This window comes from Phaseolus vulgaris, unplaced genomic scaffold (genome assembly GCF_000499845.2).
Source record: "Phaseolus vulgaris cultivar G19833 unplaced genomic scaffold, P. vulgaris v2.0 scaffold_35, whole genome shotgun sequence".
Lineage (NCBI taxonomy): Eukaryota > Viridiplantae > Streptophyta > Magnoliopsida > Fabales > Fabaceae > Phaseolus > Phaseolus vulgaris.
The window spans coordinates 220965-238964 of record NW_027174102.1 but is presented as its reverse complement, the minus strand read 5'-3'; the positions used below and the strand labels follow the sequence as shown (position 1 = coordinate 238964).

The 18000-nt window shown below is 36.8% G+C and overlaps 2 protein-coding genes across 2 annotated transcripts; one reads left to right on the top strand and one right to left on the bottom strand.

The window, feature by feature from the left end:
• The first annotated feature begins 8302 nt into the window (after positions 1–8302).
• On the top strand, positions 8303–15154 carry LOC137817367 (uncharacterized). Its single transcript, XM_068620652.1, has 5 exons — positions 8303–8647; positions 9374–9663; positions 9779–9868; positions 14124–14473; positions 14563–15154. The coding sequence occupies exons 1-5, from the start codon at positions 8398–8400 to the stop codon at positions 14825–14827; spliced, it is 1245 nt and encodes a 414-aa protein (XP_068476753.1). The 5' UTR covers positions 8303–8397; the 3' UTR covers positions 14828–15154.
• Positions 15155–16053: 899 nt separating this feature from the next.
• Positions 16054–17757, bottom strand: LOC137817366 (rubisco accumulation factor 1.1, chloroplastic-like). Its single transcript, XM_068620651.1, has one exon. It carries the CDS (start codon positions 17514–17516, stop codon positions 16170–16172), a length of 1347 nt encoding a protein of 448 aa, XP_068476752.1. The 5' UTR covers positions 17517–17757; the 3' UTR covers positions 16054–16169.
• Positions 17758–18000: the final 243 nt, after the last annotated feature.

The following is an 18000-nucleotide window of genomic DNA, read 5'->3' as shown; positions in this document are numbered from 1 at the left end:
AGATCTTTGCTGCAAATTTGATATGGTATCAAAGAATTGTTGCTGCAATGGTGCTGCTACAACACACATGTTTTCTGGTTTAACATGTTACTGCTACATGCTGGTTTTCAATGCTGAAAATTTTGTTGTTTGTATCCCTTCTTTCATTTTATTTGAGAAGACAAATAGGGGGAGAATGGTGTGGTTTTATGTGTTGTGTTACTGCTGCTACACTATGGTGTTATCTGGTTTTATCATGGTTTAAATTCTGTTGCTATGCTCTTATTCACCATAGTTCTGTTGCACACAAGTCTCATTTTGGCACTGGTTTTTATGGTTATTTGACTAGTTTTTCTGCTTAAAGGCTTATGCAGAAAACTGGTTTTGTGTGCCTTGGTATCCTGCTGGTATACTTGCTTTGCATATGCACAAATTCTGTTTTGCAGGACCTTTCAAGTTCAAAAACAACAACACAAACAAACCAGGGATTTGTCTTCATCAAATAGGGGGAGATTGTTGAACAAGATGCTTTGATGTCTCCAAATCTAAAAGGAAAGCTTGAAGACCTTGCTGCTGGGTGTGTGTGTGTTGTCTAGTTGTTTGAAACTTGTTAATTCACTCCTTACGATGATCCAAGTTCATTTGAATCTTTAACCTTTTGAAAAGATGTGTTTTCTAAAAAGCTATCAAAAAATCAAAAGGTTGTTTTTCAAAACAACAGGTTGTTTTACCTTAGCTGTTTTTGAAAAACTTGGTTGACTTTGCTGTCAAACCAAAACAATCGATTGTTTCGACAAAACAACCGATTGTTTTCCTGCAAACCTTAACAGAATTCTGTTAAGCGGTTTTAATATGTTTTAAATGATCCTAACTAACTTGGCTCCTTTATTAAATGTTTTTGACCACTTGATGGGTCTATATAAAGGTAGTTTTACGCTCCTAATCTTGGAGTAACAGAAAGAGTTTATCAAAACAGTTTTTCCAAGATTTGAAAGAGCTTTGGATCATTCTTAAGTGTGTGGAATAGGATTGGGTTGTAATTCTGAACTTTAAGCTTTGTAATACCTAGGTGTATTCTATTCACTTCTTCCTTGATTACTGTATTTTTGTATTTGTGTTGCCAAGGAGTGTTGTGTGTTCTTGAGGGGTTCAAGATCAACATTCTTGGTGTGGTTTGCCAAAGGTAGTGTGTTTCTTGAGGGGTTCAAGATCAACATTCTTGGTGTGGTTTGCCAAAGGTAGTGTGTTTCTTGAGGGGTTCAAGGTCACTACTTTGGTGTGTGGTGTTTGTAATCTGGTTTTGATTGCATAGTGGAATACCTAGTGGTTTGTGGGGACTGGATGTAGCTCTTGGTGTAAGAGTGAACCAGTATAAATTGCTTGCGTGCTTATCTCTTACCCTTAACTCTTTAAATTCTGTTTTTAAGTTGTTTTTATAAACTGCTGATAAAAACAACCGATTGTTTCGATAAAACAACCGATTGTTTTTCTTATATCATCTTAAAACAGTTTTGGGTATTTGTTTCCTTGATTCTTTTCTCTGTAATTCAACATTGATTTTCATTATACCTTCAAAGTTTGCGAAAATCCCTCTTAAACAATTCACCCCCCCTCTCGTTTAAGGCCATATATTCTAACAGAAAACTGTTTTTGATGGTTGACTTGCTGTAAAACCAAAACAACCGATTGATTCGAGCATTCAACCGATTGTTTGTTTTGGGACCATAACAGAAAACTGTTTTGTGCTTTGACTGAGCTTTAAATGATTTTATAACTGAATATGCTTCAGTTTTAAATGCTTTGACCAGTCTTTGAAAGCAATAAATAGTTTGTTCATATTATGTAACAAACAAGAACTAAGATTTAATCAAAGAAAAACATATTTGAGTTTTTCACTGATTTTTCTTTTGAAGAGTTGAAGATTGCTTTGAGATTGCTTTTGATTAAGAAAGTGTGGAATAGGATTTTTAACTTGTATTGATTTCAGATCTTTCTGTAACAAGTGTAATCCTTTTGTACTTTGTGAAAACTCTGTGTGTGAAGCTGAGAAGTGTTGTGTGCTCTTGAGGTTTTCAAGATCAGCATTCTTGGTGGTGTTTGTGCTGAGCCAAAGGAAGTGTGTGTCTTGAAGGGATCAAGGTCACTTCTTTGGTGGTGTTGTAAGTAATCTAGGTTTGGTTACTTAGTGGATTCCCCAGTGGTTTCTGGGAAGACTGGATGTAGCTCTTGGTTTAAGAGTGAACCAGTATAAACCTGTGTGTGCAATCTCTCTATCCCTTGAACTCTTTAATTTCAGTTTATATTTGTGAACTGGTATAAACAACCGATTGTTTTTCTGGTGCTGTGCTAAATTGCTTTGTGTTTTTGGAAAACTGAATTTTGAATCACGTTTTCTTAAAGGAATTTCATTCTAGACTAAAAAGTTTGCGAAAACCCTCTTTAAACCATTCACCCCCCCCCTCTAGTTTAAAGTCATACATTCTAACACGGATTACTTTGGCTGCCATTGTTCGTGCTCCAGAATGAGTTTCGAAACCCCTTCGTGAATTTTGGGCATGACATACGTGGCCTGCTCAGGAGTAAGGCATTTGGGAAGCGGACGAGTGTACCCTCGTCTGTAGAGGTCTTGATCTATCAGGAGGAATAGGGCAGTTTGCTGCTTCATCGTTTTTTCAAAGTGTGCTTCACATATTCCATTTGTTAGATATTGTTTGATGGGTGTCATTCGGTTAGGGTTGGTATCAGTCGTCATGCATTCCTCGAGTCCCACACTTGGTTTGGCCAAAGTCACATATATAATTGATCGATGAAGTCCTTTTTTCCTGACAGTTGCTAATCGGGAGAGCGCATCGGCTCTAGTATTATTTTCCCATCGAACATGCTGGATTGATACCTCGTCGAATTTAGAAATCAAACCTCGTATAAAATGAAAATACCGTTGTAGTAATGCTTCTCGAACTTCAAATTCTTCATTCAGCTGCCTGACCACCAATCGGGAGTCGCTCTTGTACGCCAAGTTCTTCACTTCTAAATCAATGGCCAAGTTAAGACCGACTATGATGACTTCATACTCTACTTAATTATTTGACGCTTTGAACTCAATCTTAATGGCTTGCTCGATAAGAGTATTATTTGGTCCTTCTATAACTACCCCTGCACCGCACGACCGGCTATTCGAGGATCAATCGACATGTAACGTCCATTTGGAAGTTATAGTCGTCGTGGATTGGGGACTGAGTTCAGCCGCGAAATCGGCTAGAGTCTGCGACTTGATTGCTCCTCTGTGTTGATACTGGATGTGAAATTCTTTTAATTCAATGGCCCACCTGATCATTCGACCGGCTAAGTCTGGTTTTGCCAAACTTTTGATAATGGTATAATCAGTCCTTACTATGACTCGATGGTTCTGAAAATACATGTGCATTCGTCATGTGGTCATGACCAAGGATAGTGCAACCTTCTCAATCATTTGGTACCGAACTTCTGCACCATGGAGAACTTGGCTGACAAAATAAACAAGCCTTTCTTCGATTTCTACTTCTTGTAATAAAACTAAACTCAATGCATCCTCTAAGACAGCAGGTAAACAATGATGGGTGGGCTTTTTAGCGTTCAATTTTTGTATAACTAGAAGAGATGCCAAAAATTATTTCAGTTGGAGAAAAATTTGTTCATAGTCGTTCGTCCATTCGAATCTTGATGCCTTTTTCAACAGTTGTACAATAAGCCTTCTTTTTTCTGCAAGTTTGGGCACAAAACGGGAAAGCGACGTTAATCGACCGACCAATCTCTGAATTTCTTTGATTTTGCTGGGGCTTCGCATCTCGACGATAGCTCAACATTTTTTAGGGTTGGTTTCTATTCCTCGATGGGTGAGCATAAAGCCCAAGAACTTTCCTCCTTCTACACCGAACACACATTTGTCAGGATTAAGGCGAATATTGTATTTGCGAAGGGCTTGGAAAACTTCATTCAGATCTACTATATGTTGATTGCATGAATTGGATTTGACTACGATGTCATCAACATAAACTTTGACATTTCTTCCGGTCATATCCTGAAAGACAAAGTTCATTAACCACTGAGAGGTGGCTCCCGCGTTTTTGAGGCCAAAAGGCATAACTTCATAATAAAAGTTGTTGGAGTCGATTGTGAATGTCGTCTTTTCTCTGTCTTGTGGGTGCATCTGAATTTGATTATAACCAGAATATGTGTCGAGGAAACTGAGGATGCTATGCCCCACTACCCTATCGACCAGTCGATCGAGGGTTGGTAAGGGATAAAAGTCTTTGGGGCACGTTTTGTTTTGGTCGGTATAATCTACGCACATCCGCCACTTACCACGTTTGCCAACCATGTGGTATAATGGGCTCTTCGAATAAATCCTACTTTCACCAGTTTGCCGGTTTCTTCTCAAGCAGCCTTACATCGTTCTTCCCCTAACTTTCGTTTCTTTTAGGCTATTGACCTGGCTTCCTTATAAACGGAGAGGCGATGGGTTATGACATTGTGACTTACTCCAGGCATATCTGCAACGGTCCATGCGAATAAATAAGAGTTTTTAACTAAGGTTGTGCTCACTAATTTCCGATTGTCTAGGTTTAAGGACGATCCCATGTAAGTTTTATGTTCATTGTCCTAGAGGGGGTAAGGGCTGAAGGTGTTCACCTGCCAGCTTCAAGTCGAGGATCTAAATCTACCAAGGCAACCTTGTGTTCTTTTGGATGCCTGTATCGGGAGTGTTTTTCTGTTGACCGCCCGCGTCGTCTCAAAGAATTATCATGCGGTGACGTCGTGTATAATCGTCTGGTGGGCTCGAATTTTAGGCTAGCAACATAACATTCTCTGGCTAGTCTCTGGTCTATATGTACTGTCGCAATGTCCCCAGTCGTGGAAGGGAATTTCAATTCTAAATGAGGAGTGGAGACTATTGCTTTCAGGCGATTGATGGATGAACGTCCGAGCAATATGTTATATGAGGTATTTGCATTAACCAATAGATACCTGACATTTATGGTTTTACTGAGGCATCCTTCCTCTCCAAAAGTAGTGAACAAGTCAAGATATCCTTTTGTATCAACCTGTTCACCTGAGAACCCGACAATCTGCTCTTCATAAGGCTGTATGTTTGTTTCAGGAATTCTCATCGTTTTGAAATTTTTCCAATAAAGAATGTCGACCAAACTGCCCTGATCTACCAATACTTTGGTGATTGCAAATTTATCTATCTCCATGGTACCACAGGGTCATCTAGTGCCCGATCTATTGTCGTAAAGTCGTCGTTTGTAAATGTTATTGGAGGGATTCTTGGTTGTTTTTTAGTAGAAGTGGAATGAATCGACTAGATAGCTCTGAGATACTTTTTCCTCGACGAATTAGAGCAGTACCACCAACCCCTCAAACTCCTCAAACCCTCCAAACACATCAAAGCTCAAAAAATGATGTTGTTCTCAACGATGAAGAAGACCAGAAAGGCCACCCTTTCACATACGAAATAATTGTCGTGCCACTCCTCGATAAATGGAGAGGCCTAACTATCAAACTTTATGATGGTTCCATTGATCTAGATGAACACTTGAATATTTTAAAGACCTAGATGACCCTGTACATAACCAACAAAGCAGTGTGGTGTAAAGTTTTCCCTATCTCCCTCCAGGAGGGTCTGTTAGGATGGTTCACTGGACTTCCTTCAAATTCGGTGACAAATTTCAAAGTCTTGACAACCGCTCTAGATTGATGAGTGTGTGAGGGAAACAGTGTGCGAGAGTATTCTTCTTGTTCAGGTCCTCCGAGCTGCTTTAGTAGTTTTCTATTTTGTTCCCTTAGAAGAGATACCTCTTCCACTTGCCGCCGCCAGTCTTCTTCTTGTTTGCGTCGATCTTCTTCATGATGCAGCTGATCTGCAATTCCCTTTTGTCGTAACTCCTCTATTTGTGCTTGGAGGACTTGAATCATTGTTGTCGATTCTTTTGCTATACGGTCGTTGTTTGCATTGTTTCTTGTTGCAACCATCGTTGTTACGTTTTTGTTGGAAATTTGAAGATTACCTCAGGCCCCACGATGAGCGCCAATTGTACCTGTACGGGGTAGAGGGGCCAGGTAATGCATGTCCAACGGGTACACAATTGTTGGCGTGTAGGTTGTCCTTGAGTTTTTTGAAGCTTCCTTCCTTTGCTGTAGATATTCCGTCGGTTGGGGGTACTTGTGATTACACTTTGACGCTCAAGTCAGTGATATGATTTCAGTGTATTCTTATGGGATGTGAAAAATGTACCTCATTTTTTCACGAAGAGATCTATTTATAGTGTTGACCCATGGTCTTTTACCTATGTGGGCTACATAATCAGTTAACGACTAACATGCATAGTAATTTTCTGATATCATGAAAGTTGTATAGGGATATGTCCCTGATATCTCAAAGTGTGCTTTTGACCCGTTTAACATTATTTGTAACTTCTTACTTACTAAGTTATATAATTGTTTATAACTGCTCATTTACCTCAGGTGGTCGGTTATCCGATCGTCCATTTTAATAAGTATAATGTTTAAATTGTTGTTTTGGCTAAGTATAATGAAATTTACTGATGTACACATATCTTATAATTTTTCTTTTGACAAATAAAAAATTTTCAAGTGTATCCATAAAGAAAATTTGTATGTGTAAAACATGTCTATAAATGAATATTACTGAAAATTTTCGCCGCTAAACAATCTTTAATTTATTTAAAGACAAAATTTTGGCGATAAATTAATTATTTGTTTAAAATAACTTATTTATTTTAAATAATATTATGCTTTTAACGAAAAGTATCTAATATAATTATATTTTTTCGAAAATCTCCAAATTGTACTTGCCTTTATTAATGTGAGATTTACAATACGATTGTGTAATATATTTCAAAGTAAATAAGTAAAAAAATTGTGTTATATAAAGTTCGTTCACTAGATTAAAATCATCATTTTTGTATGATTGAAAATAATATTGTTAGTTAAATAATAACTTTTAAAACATTTTTACTTTTTCACACATAAAACTCTTTGTTATATATAACAAATTTCAAATTACTTACTTACAATTGGAATGTTAAAATAAGCTTAAACTTACAAGCTAATCCAACTCACAACTTATTCGAATTAGATTGAACTGAAAAATATATAATTTTTTAAAATATGAATAAAGTTAACAATACAATAAGTTTTACTTTTGTTTGATTACTGTAAAAATTATGGACAATTTTTTTTAGTTGTATGATGATTTTGTTAGACATTTATTATTTCCATAAACAACTGTGATAATAAGCCTACTAAATGAAAAAAAAAAATTCTTACCAAATTATTTTTATATATATATATATATATATATATATATATATATCAATTAAGGTGTCCATATTATATCTGTTACACAACCTCAGTTTTTAAATATAAACGAAAGGATTAACTAAGACACCTACATTATGTCTATCGCAATTCAACTTTTCTCTTATATATTATAAATTAGATTTTAAATAATAATAAATCATTATTTATTTTTTTCTTTGTTTAAGATTATCGATTAGAGATTATAATCTTTAATTGTATATAAGTGGGTGCAAACCTCAATCTCATGAGCCGGTTTTACGAGGTTGAGTTAGGTTTAAAGTTCACTTTTTACCATGATATAGAGTCATTTAAAATCTATCTTTTGTTGGGCTTATCGTGTCACCCGCTATCAGACCACCCATAATATATAGTCTCACGCACGTGTTAGACTTAAAAGTCCATTTCTTAACACTCTTTTTAAACCCATCCAATTTAAAAATAATGCTAATCATTAAGCTAAAAAAAAACTAAATTATTGAAAAAAACTCAAGTTGACTAAAAATAGTATTAAATCTCTCTGAATCTAAATTAAGATTTAACAACATACGATATTTGAATTTTAAGTAGAGTTTTAAGAATACTATGAAGACTTTACACTTGAGCTCATAATCTGTCAAACGCCTATTCTAATACATAATAACATGTTTGGAAAAGTATTTTTTAAATCTTGAGCTATTTTTAGGAAAAAACAAATTGTTTATGCAGCAAATTGTTTGATACAGAAATTCAAATTGACTAAAAATATTTATTTTTTAAAAAATAAAGTGATTTGGTGAACTTAAATTTGAAATTTCCTTTTAGTTTTATACATTTTTAAGCAAAAGATTACTCTTTTTATCATATAAAAGTAAAAATAATTATTTTAAAATCTCTTTTCAACAAATATAAATATAATTAATTATAAAAATATTTATTTTTGAGAATGATTTAAACTGTAATTATATGGTTAACAAAAAGAAAAGGAAAGAACAAGAAGCGTCTTAATAATATATTTGAGTGGGTGAAAGGAAGAGTTTTGGAAGGCGAAGAAGAAGGAGAGGAAAAAGAGAAATTGTGATGGCAGACGATCTGTTTGAAGGATTGCCAGCTCCTTCATCAAACACTGCTATTTCTCAACATCATCAACTTCAACCACGGCCAATTGCAGTTGCTACCAACAACCATGACAACACAGAATCCTCTGCAGTGCCGGCACCGAAGCCAATCCTCAAAAGTGCCCTCAAGCAATCCTCTGCAGTTCCGCCTCCAAAGTCCATCCTCAAAAGTTCCCTCAAGCGCCCCAACCCTACTCAACCCGACACCCAAGGTCAACTTCTTTTCCTTTCAATCACACTTTTCTTTTCTACCTGTTCTTCCAATTAGGGTTACTCCATTTCCAACAATTAATTCCATGTAATTCGTATACTGTTTATTTTTTCTTCTGCTTTCTCGCCTGAACCCTAAGTTCCATGGAAGCATGGGGAAAATGTATACATGCATGGTGGTTAGAAGAATGGATAAAATGGTCATTTGTCGTTCAATCGGGACTGCAAAATTCAGCTTCAAAGTCCATTTTCTGGGAATCGTCTGATTTTTCTTTTCACGCTGTCAACTTCAGTATTTAATATGTAGTGGGGTAAAGCTTTATTGTTGTTAATGGGAACTTATGCTGATTATATAATAATTTAGGAGTTCCGTATATTGTTTTATCAAAAACCAATAACTCTACTTCAGCTTGCCTTGGTGTTCATAAGCAAAAAGAAATCTGACAGGTTGCAAATTTGTGCCCTCACTTGTCTCTTTGGGTGAGGTAAATGTAAGTTCCACTATAAAAGTGTTTTCTGAGACGTAAACTTTTCCCTGCCTCTTGAACTGGGCGCCATCCCCTCCCCCTTGAGTTTACTTAACAAAACAAAGGATAATAATTTAGTTTAATTTTCTCCTGGTTCTAAGAATGCTGCTATAATGTGAAGTTATTATTTTTATGTCTGCTTCCCTTGAATGATGGAGTTGCTATTTTTTTGAAATTCTGAATTATCTATTGTAATTTCAGATGCAGCGCCTAAGAAAAGCTTGAAATTCAAAACCATGACGGATGCTTCTGAAGCACAAGTTATTGATGCCATGCAGAAGATATCTTCGCACATCAAGAACCCTACAAAGTTTAGCAAGGCGGCAAAGCTTGCTGTACAGCTCATTCAGGCAGGAAGTGTAAAGTCAGAAGTTAGTGATTATTTTTTTGCAATATTAGAAGCTGCAATGTCGTCATCCATAACTTGTACAGATCCTTCAGTTCGAGCAGATTACCATTGTCTATTCTCCGCAGCTCAAAACACCAAAGAAGTAAGATTACCTTTTTGTTGCAGATATTCATAATTCATAGTTAGCAATTATTTTTTTCTCAGGGTGGGTGGGTGTGCGAAAGACTTTTTGACTCCGACCTATCCTTTAATTTCAGCACCTCAATAAGAAGCAAAACAATCAACTGGCAGCATGGACAATTAATGCTGTGGTGGCAAATGATTTATACACAGATGACAGCTTTGTGGTATGTTTCTCATTGAATTCTATATTAAACTTGGTGACAACAACTTTCTTCGTATTTGAGACAATGAGAAGCATATTGGAATTATGGGGAATTAGTTTGACATGTAATGCTGTTCCAATCATCACAAATAGTGGTCTTTTATTTGTGTATTGTCCTTTTATTTGTTCATAATTTTGTGATATTCATGTACAGTTTTTGTTAGCATTAAACTCAAAGTCGTCATCAGTTTTATTTGGAAATTTGAATGGTCAATAATTATTAGCTTTAATTCTAGTTTTGAATGTCATTTATACTATGATTTGAATTGTAATTTATAGTATAGGTTTTATAAGAGAGAAGGTAGAATTTGAGAAGTCTATTATAAAACTATTTAGAGAGATTGTATTCTCATTTGAAAAGTAGCAGTGAAATAAAAGTTATATTCTCTGTTAACAAATTGGTATCAGAGCTATGGCCAGTATAACCAATAATATGTCCCTGTCTCAACTAACAAAGATGACCAATTATGACAATTGGAGCATCCAAATGAAAGCCCTTCTAGGATCTCAAGATTCTTGGGATGTGGTTCAAGAAGGTTTTGAAGAACTAGAAAATACCACTGGTTATTCGGCAGCCCAAAACAAAGTGTTGAAAGAGACACAATCAAAAGATAAGACAACTTTGTACATGTTGTATAGAGCTGCTGATGAGGCAATCTTTGAGAAGATTGTTGGTGCATCCACTTCAAAGGAAGCTTGGGACATATTGGAAAAGGTGTTCAAGGGTGCAGTCTGAGTTAAACAAATGCGTCTTCAAACTCTACAAGGTGAGTTGGAGGCCATGAAGATGAAGGATTCAGAAGATGTATCTAGTTACATCACTCATGTGCAAACGGTAGCCAATCAACTAAAATGCAATGGAGAGACTCTCACGGATGCAAGGGTCCTGGAGAAAATTCTTGGGTCATTGACCGATGTCTTTGAAAATGTTGTATGTGCAATCAAGGAGTCAAGGAATTTGGAAGAGATGACCATTGATGATCTCTCGGGTTCTCTTGAAGCACATGAACAACGAAAGAAGAACAAGAAACAAGTCTTGGAGGAAGCCTTATAAACAAAGATGACCATCAAAGAAGACAAGGTGATGTTCATGCAACATAACCAAGGAAGAGGACATGGATGCGAAGGTCGCGGTTTTGATCACAACGGAGGTCGTGGTCATGGAAACAACAATCAAGATAGGGGAAAAATTAACTAGCAAAACTGGCGTGGACGAGGTCATGATAGTGGTGGTCGTTCAAAAAGTTCAAATGTTGAATGCAGTGTTATCCATTATCGGCCCATGGTGCTCGCTTTGGGCATCTCGGAATGCTAACGAAAATCGAAAATATCCAAAAAAGCGGAAAACAAACGGTGGCAGCGATGGCGCCGCACGCTGTGACGACGTGAAGCATGAAGAAGAAGCTGTGTGCGGCTGATGAAGAAGGGTTGCAACATGAAGACCTAAACCTAGTTTTTAGGAGACATAAGTTTGGGGCAAAGGCCCATTTCTCATTTAACCTAATAAAAAACCCTAAAATTTAAATACTGAGTGTGGCAGCGTGCGACTCCCTGGTAAACCCTAATTTAAAAATCACAGCTTACTAATTTTGGTCCTATTTTGGGCCTATTGAAAACATTATATAACTATTTTCAACAACACATTTTTTATCTATGCCACCATGGCCACTATACTTTCTCTAATAGTTAGAAACATAAGACAATTGCTTGTGTTTTGTTGTTATTTTATGTTTTGAACATTAAATTTGCGATGTTTTGATTTGATATTATTGTTATTTGAATCTTTAGACATAATATAATCTTTAGTTATGATTGTCTCTTTCATTATTTTGTAGTTTTTTGAAGTTATATATATAAATATATATTATATATATATATATTATATATTATATTTCTTTCAACCGCAATGTTTTCGCCATAACTCGTTATGTTTTCCATTATAACTCTATAACAGATTTTTGGGGTCTTCGATATGATCCATTATCCCATATCGATAACACTAGTTGAATGTTACAACTGCGGAAAATATGGACATTATGCAAAGGAGTGTTATACCAAGAAAAGAGTGGAAGAAAGTGCAAATTTAGTGGAGGAAGATAAAAGAGGAAGGAATTCTCATGATGGCCAATGAAGGCGTCATTCTGAATAGTGACATGGCATGGTATATAGACTGGTGCTAGTAATCATGTGTGGCACAAACATATCTTTCTTGATATATAAGAGATAAAAGATGGACATGTGTCTTGTGCGGACTCCAATAAAAGGCCAGAGAAAAATATGTTGTTCTCAAAATGATGGAAAACAAGACACTAAGGAGGACGTTTATTATGTACCCGACTTAAAGAGTAATATTCTCAGTACTGGACAATTATTGGAGAAAGGTTATTCGGTTTTCATGAAAGATCGGACTTTGCACTTGAACGGCAAAAATGAACGAGTGCTTGCAAACGTGGAAATGGCAAAGAATCAGATGTTCAAACTCAACTTAAAGAATATCTTGTCGGAGAAGTCCCTTTGTGATGACAAAATTGAGCTTGAAGGTTTAAGGGGAAAATCAAGTAGCTTGGAAGAATCTTGCAATTTACTGAAAAGTGAAAAACACAATCTTCTAAATGAAAAGAATGTCTTGGTATCTCAATTGGAAAGTGTTGAAGCAAAATTTGGTAACATGGAGAAAAGGAAAAATTGGAAGAAAAATATGTTGATATGGAGAAAGACAAAGAAAGTAGAGTCAATCAAGTAGAAGAACTCCATTTGTTGCTTTTGACACAAAAAGAAAAGGTGAATGAATTACAGTTCAATTAGAAGTCCCTTATAAGTTTTCAAATGCCCTTGAAGCTATGAAAAAGTTGGAGGCAGAACCAAATGCCAATGACAAGTATCTGCCATGTTTTGTTATTGTTGATGAAAGTGTAGGAAATACTTTAGACGGTCCGATTATGGGGTTCAATAAAGTTTCTTGTGGCAATAAGAAACTTGGTTCATATGTTGTACTTGAAGATAGTGGTTCTGATTTGGGAGAAGAGGGTAAATGGAATGATGTCAAGGCATTATCTGAAAAGGATATATGGTATAATCATTATGTTCCAAGCTCATTGAAGTCAAAGTCTTCCTTAAATCCTTTAAACTCCAAGGGTAAAAGTGGAGAAGATTTTGTTTGAGAAATTAAAAGTAATTTAATTCAAAATTTTGCATAGATTGATGCAGTGAAGAAAACAGAAGTTGCTTCTAATCCAGAAGAGTATGGTTACTATTGGGAAAATATTGGAGGCGGTTGGGTTAAGAAAAAATATAAAATTGGAAGTGTGGGCGATGACAATCAGAAAAGCAATTTGAATGAAGAATATGAAAGGTTTGAGTTTAAGGGGGGAATTTGTTAGCATTAAACTCAAAGCCGTCATCAGTTTTATTTGGAAATTTGAATGGTCAATAATTATTAGCTTTATTTCTAGTTTTGAATGTCATTTATACTATGATTTTAAATGTAAATTATAGTATAGGTTTTATAAGAGAGAAGGTAGATTTTGAGAAGTCTATCGTAAAACTATTTAGAGAGATTGTATTCTCATTTGAAAAGTAGCAGTGAAATAAAAGTTATATTTTCTGGTCACAGTTTTCATTACTTTGATGTAGTGATCTTTGAAGTTGTCATTTCACATATCAATTCATTAGTTTTTCATCCACATGAATTGTGGCAAAAGATGGATCCTAGTGTTTCAACATAGTATTTTGAATATTTGGTTTTACTGGCTGGAGTCAAAAATAGATTGGAAAGAAAATCATTTGGAGCAATGATAAGATTAATTGTCAAGTAGATGACGGAATGATAAGCATAATCATGTCCAATACAGCCATCCACTGTGTCCACCCTTTCCATGCTTGTGATAGATGCATAATGGGATGGGAGTTCACTGGTGCGTGACTTGTGTCTCCTCTTGCAAAGGAGACATCAGTGACTCGAGGGACAAACAATTTTGATTGTGGGTAGTTGGAGTTTTCTTGGTTGCAAATGTTGAATTCCCTGGCATGGCACTCTGCTTGCTAATACTTTGACTTTGTATATTTTTGGAGGAACTATTGATGTGTCAAATTATTTGCAGTGAAAATATTGTCTGGAATATTGTTGTTTATTATAGATCTTATTCTATTTGCCTAGAATATTTGGATCCATAAAGATTATTTCTGTTACTCATGATTTCTTTCCTATTTTTGTACAGTTTTCTAAAGCAGCTGGGAAAATCAAAGAAATTATATCTAGTCTTCCTGTTGCAACAGAGGAGGAGGATGCAGAGGAAGCAAAGTCCCTGAAAGATAGCACAGTTATAGCAGAGGAAGGTGGTAAAACACCTACAACTGATAATGATAATGATGGGAAGGAAGCTGACCCATTTGGACTTGACGCTCTGATTCCTAATTCCTCAAAGAAAGGTGAAAAATTAAAGGCAAGGAATGAGGCAGCTGTGGAGATAAGGGAGGATGAGGAAGAAACCAAGATATTCCTCAAGTCACAAAGAGAAGCCTTGATAACATGTTTAGAGATTGCTGCCCGGCGCTATAAAATACCCTGGTAAGTGCTGGTACCGTTTCCTGTTGTATTATGTCTTTTACGCACGTTTTATGATTTTGAAATTTTTTTGTTATCCTTTCTCAATCCAGGTGTCAAACCGTGATTGATATTTTAGTGAAACATGCCTCTGATAATGTGGCGAGATTTACAGCTAGTCAGAGGGATGCCGTTGGGAAATTGTGGGCTTCAATAAGGGAGCAACAAACTCGTAGGAAGCAAGGGAAGTCAGTTAATGGAAAACTTGATGTAAATGCTTTTGAATGGCTTCAACAAAAATATGCTAATGAAAAGATTAGCATTAGGCATTCTGTTGGAAATAGCGGAGACCGTCGTGCCCAACAATGGCTTGGTTAAATATTCTTCTGAGGTCAATGAAAGTAATAGAGGATATTGGTAACTGCAAAATTGTTTAAAGAGAGAAAGAGGATGCGTCCTCGTCATTTCATTGAGCCTTGTAACTTGAACAGGTCTCAGACTGAAAATCCAAAAAACAATTTGTTAGTAACTTCAGAAAATGTAATTTCTGTCCCCTTTTTATTTGTGCAGATATAAGCTAGTGATTTGTTTTAAAACATGCATTGCTCAGGCATCTGTTTACTAAAACAGTCCGAATGGGATTTGATCCCGAAATCATGTTTGTAGATGTAACTGTTACATGATATGTGAGACCTTCACGACAAACGATTTGGATTTATTTTGATAATTAATTAACAATTTAAGCTTAAAAATTTGTTAATGAATGGCCCAAACCTTCCATGCTTGTATACCTTTTAAATTTTTGTTTTTCTTTAAAGTATTAATGAAATATAAAAGCTACTTATGAGTTACTCTCAACTTTTTGCACTGAATTACATTTATTCCAATTAACTCAAATTAAGTAAATAGCACTGATACAATAAAAAAAATAAAAAAGTGACAAGTGATATAATAAAAGAATAAAAAAATTAAGTAAAAATAAGATGAAATAAAAAAAAGGTAGATGGTAAAAAGTTATAGTTATTATATATAATTAAAAGTGATATAGGGCCTTGTAAAACATGTACTGTTTGGGAAAGTGTAGTTAAGGAGCCAGAGAAGGTGGGTTCAAGGACATCAGAAACAAACGTATTGTTAAAACTTGCATTACAAATGTTAAATATTTAAATGATAATACATCTGTTAATGCTTTATGAACCTATTATTCAATACAATTTTGTAATTTCAATTCAAACATTTGCTAGGCATCCCATGGATTTGAGGAGTCATCTTCCCTATTATGCTAACTTCCTGCGTATGAATTGTGGAGCCTCTAAGTCTCTACCTTAAAGTTTTATGTTGTTGGTAACAGAATTTCATCTCTATTTTCATTAACACGTCCAATTACCCGTGTACTGAATTTTTTTTCAACAGTCAGAACTTAAATTATACCAATATTTACATTAGAGTTGATCAAGTGTTCCATACACAACAGCTGATCCACTTTAACCACATCTAACTTTCTATACTTAACTGATAAATTTGCATGTCCAAGTTAAGTAGTTGCACTCTAGATCAAACGGTTATAGCCATTATGCAGAAAACCACCGAGTGTATGAAGCAGATGAAGAAGAAAAGATAAACAATTTTATTATGTATGAAAAAGAAAAGATAGTTGCATGTGATCCGAAATGAATATAATAGAAAAAAGAGGAAAGGGGTATTATATTTTGAGTCTTGGTCACTCCCAATCTTCGTCAGTCAATTGATCTTCATTCTCGTCTTTAGGCGGTCTAACAACCAACAAGACAGTTCCTAAACTCTGAGTGAAACCCTTTTCCTTCAATGTTAAACCCCTCTCCACCTTCAAACCCCCATCATCACCATAACCATTCACAAGATAAAACCCATCATCAGCACCCACTTCTCTCTTACTCCTGTCAGCCACCACCAATACAGCCTCCTCTTTGTACCACCTATTAGCCTTCCACGGCAAAACCCTTGCATCAGGAAACGACACAACAACACCCCCTTTTATCAAACCCACCACAGGCTCCCACCAAGGCAACACCACCCACCTCGCCCACCCCTTCTCCGCCACCACCACCCCAAACTCTCCTTCACTCCTACACTCAAACGGCGCCTCCAACACCTCCTTCTCCTCCGCTCCGCAAACCGGTAACACCACCACCGAACTAGCCTCTGCCACCTCCCCAATCCTCAACCTCACTACCGGAACACGCACTCTTTCCCCATCCTCCACCTTATCCTCCTCTTCATTCCCCTCCAACTCCTCCAACACCACTTTCCTCGCCTTCTCAGTCTCCGCCACGCGCAGCGCCTGCTCCAGTGCCGAACTCCTCTGGTCCGACGGGTTCTTGTGTTCCCTGCCCTGCCGGTAGTACATAAAAGAGAGACAATCTCCGGGGAGAGTGTAATCAAAGCTCTCCCACCCCTTATCCCCACGCCTGCTCGGAAAATCCTTCATTGCGCGCGCCAGCTCCTGCGCCGCCTTCCCGTCGCAGTTATTCTCAACAAGGAAACGCGCGGCAGCGACCCGCTGCGACGTGCTGAGAAGACGGATCTCGTAGAGCAGCTCAGCGCCGCTGGTCTCGAAGGCGTAGAGGAGGTCGGGGTCGGCGTTGGACTGGACGAGGGAGTCGCGGACCTGCGTGGCGACGATGAGACGGTTCTGTTCCACGCCGGTGATGCCGGTGGTTTCCTCGATGGTGGGAGGAGAAAAGCCTTCCCGAATGAGGGAGGTAATGAGCGGAGCGTACTGGTACCAGAGGCCGAGGCGGTTGGCGAGGATGTCGATGCGGCCAGCGATGTCGAGGGTGCTGTATTGCGAAGGGAGGGGTTCCGGCGGAGGGCGAAAGGGTTGGTAGACTTGCTGCTGGGGCGGAGGCTGGGGGTTCTTGAAGGAAGAAGGGTTGATTATGGCAGATATGGGTTTGACGGAATGGCGACGGTTGGTGAAGGATGGAGAAGTTATGAGAAAGAGATGATTGGGATTACTGGGTTTGAGGGTGTGAGTGTTTGCAGTGACAGAAGGCGAGAGGGAGAGCATGTTGGTGAGTGTCTGCATAGTTCAGATTGCAGCCTTACCTTATCTCATTCCACTCTTTAGATTTTTTTTTTATGCTCATTCAATCATCCTCTTTCTTAACTCTCTTTTTCACCAGAAAATCATCAAATATCTTATCCCCTCTTTCTCTCTAACTTTTTATTACAATTTTATTGCAACAATAAATATCCATACCAAATTCTGTCATTTTACACTGCCCTCCAACAACAAAATTAGAGAAGACACCCATAATCAACCATGCCAATTGCATTCTGCACATCATAATCACCGCAGCTACATATGCACTCAAATTTCAATTTTACTTTTTAAAAAATCTACATGTATTCTACATTTAAAATTTTAAATACATTATGTATAATTTTTTCTAATTTTGTTATTCTTGTAAGCTGCTTATTAATATTCACACAAGTCCGGACATAACATCTTCACATAAATAATAACAATATATCATATACTAATAATTATATGTTGTCATACAATATAT

Bases quoted from the DNA above. Each gene is read 5' to 3' on its own strand.
- LOC137817366 (XM_068620651.1), bottom strand. From the start codon at position 17,516: ATGCAGACACTCACCAACATGCTCTCCCTCTCGCCTTCTGTCACTGCA.
- LOC137817367 (XM_068620652.1), top strand. From the start codon at position 8,398: ATGGCAGACGATCTGTTTGAAGGATTGCCAGCTCCTTCATCAAACACT. The intron at 8,648-9,373 runs GTCAACTTCTTT...TTGTAATTTCAG, and splicing joins TACTCAACCCGACACCCAAG to ATGCAGCGCCTAAGAAAAGC. The intron at 9,664-9,778 runs GTAAGATTACCT...CTTTAATTTCAG, and splicing joins CAGCTCAAAACACCAAAGAA to CACCTCAATAAGAAGCAAAA.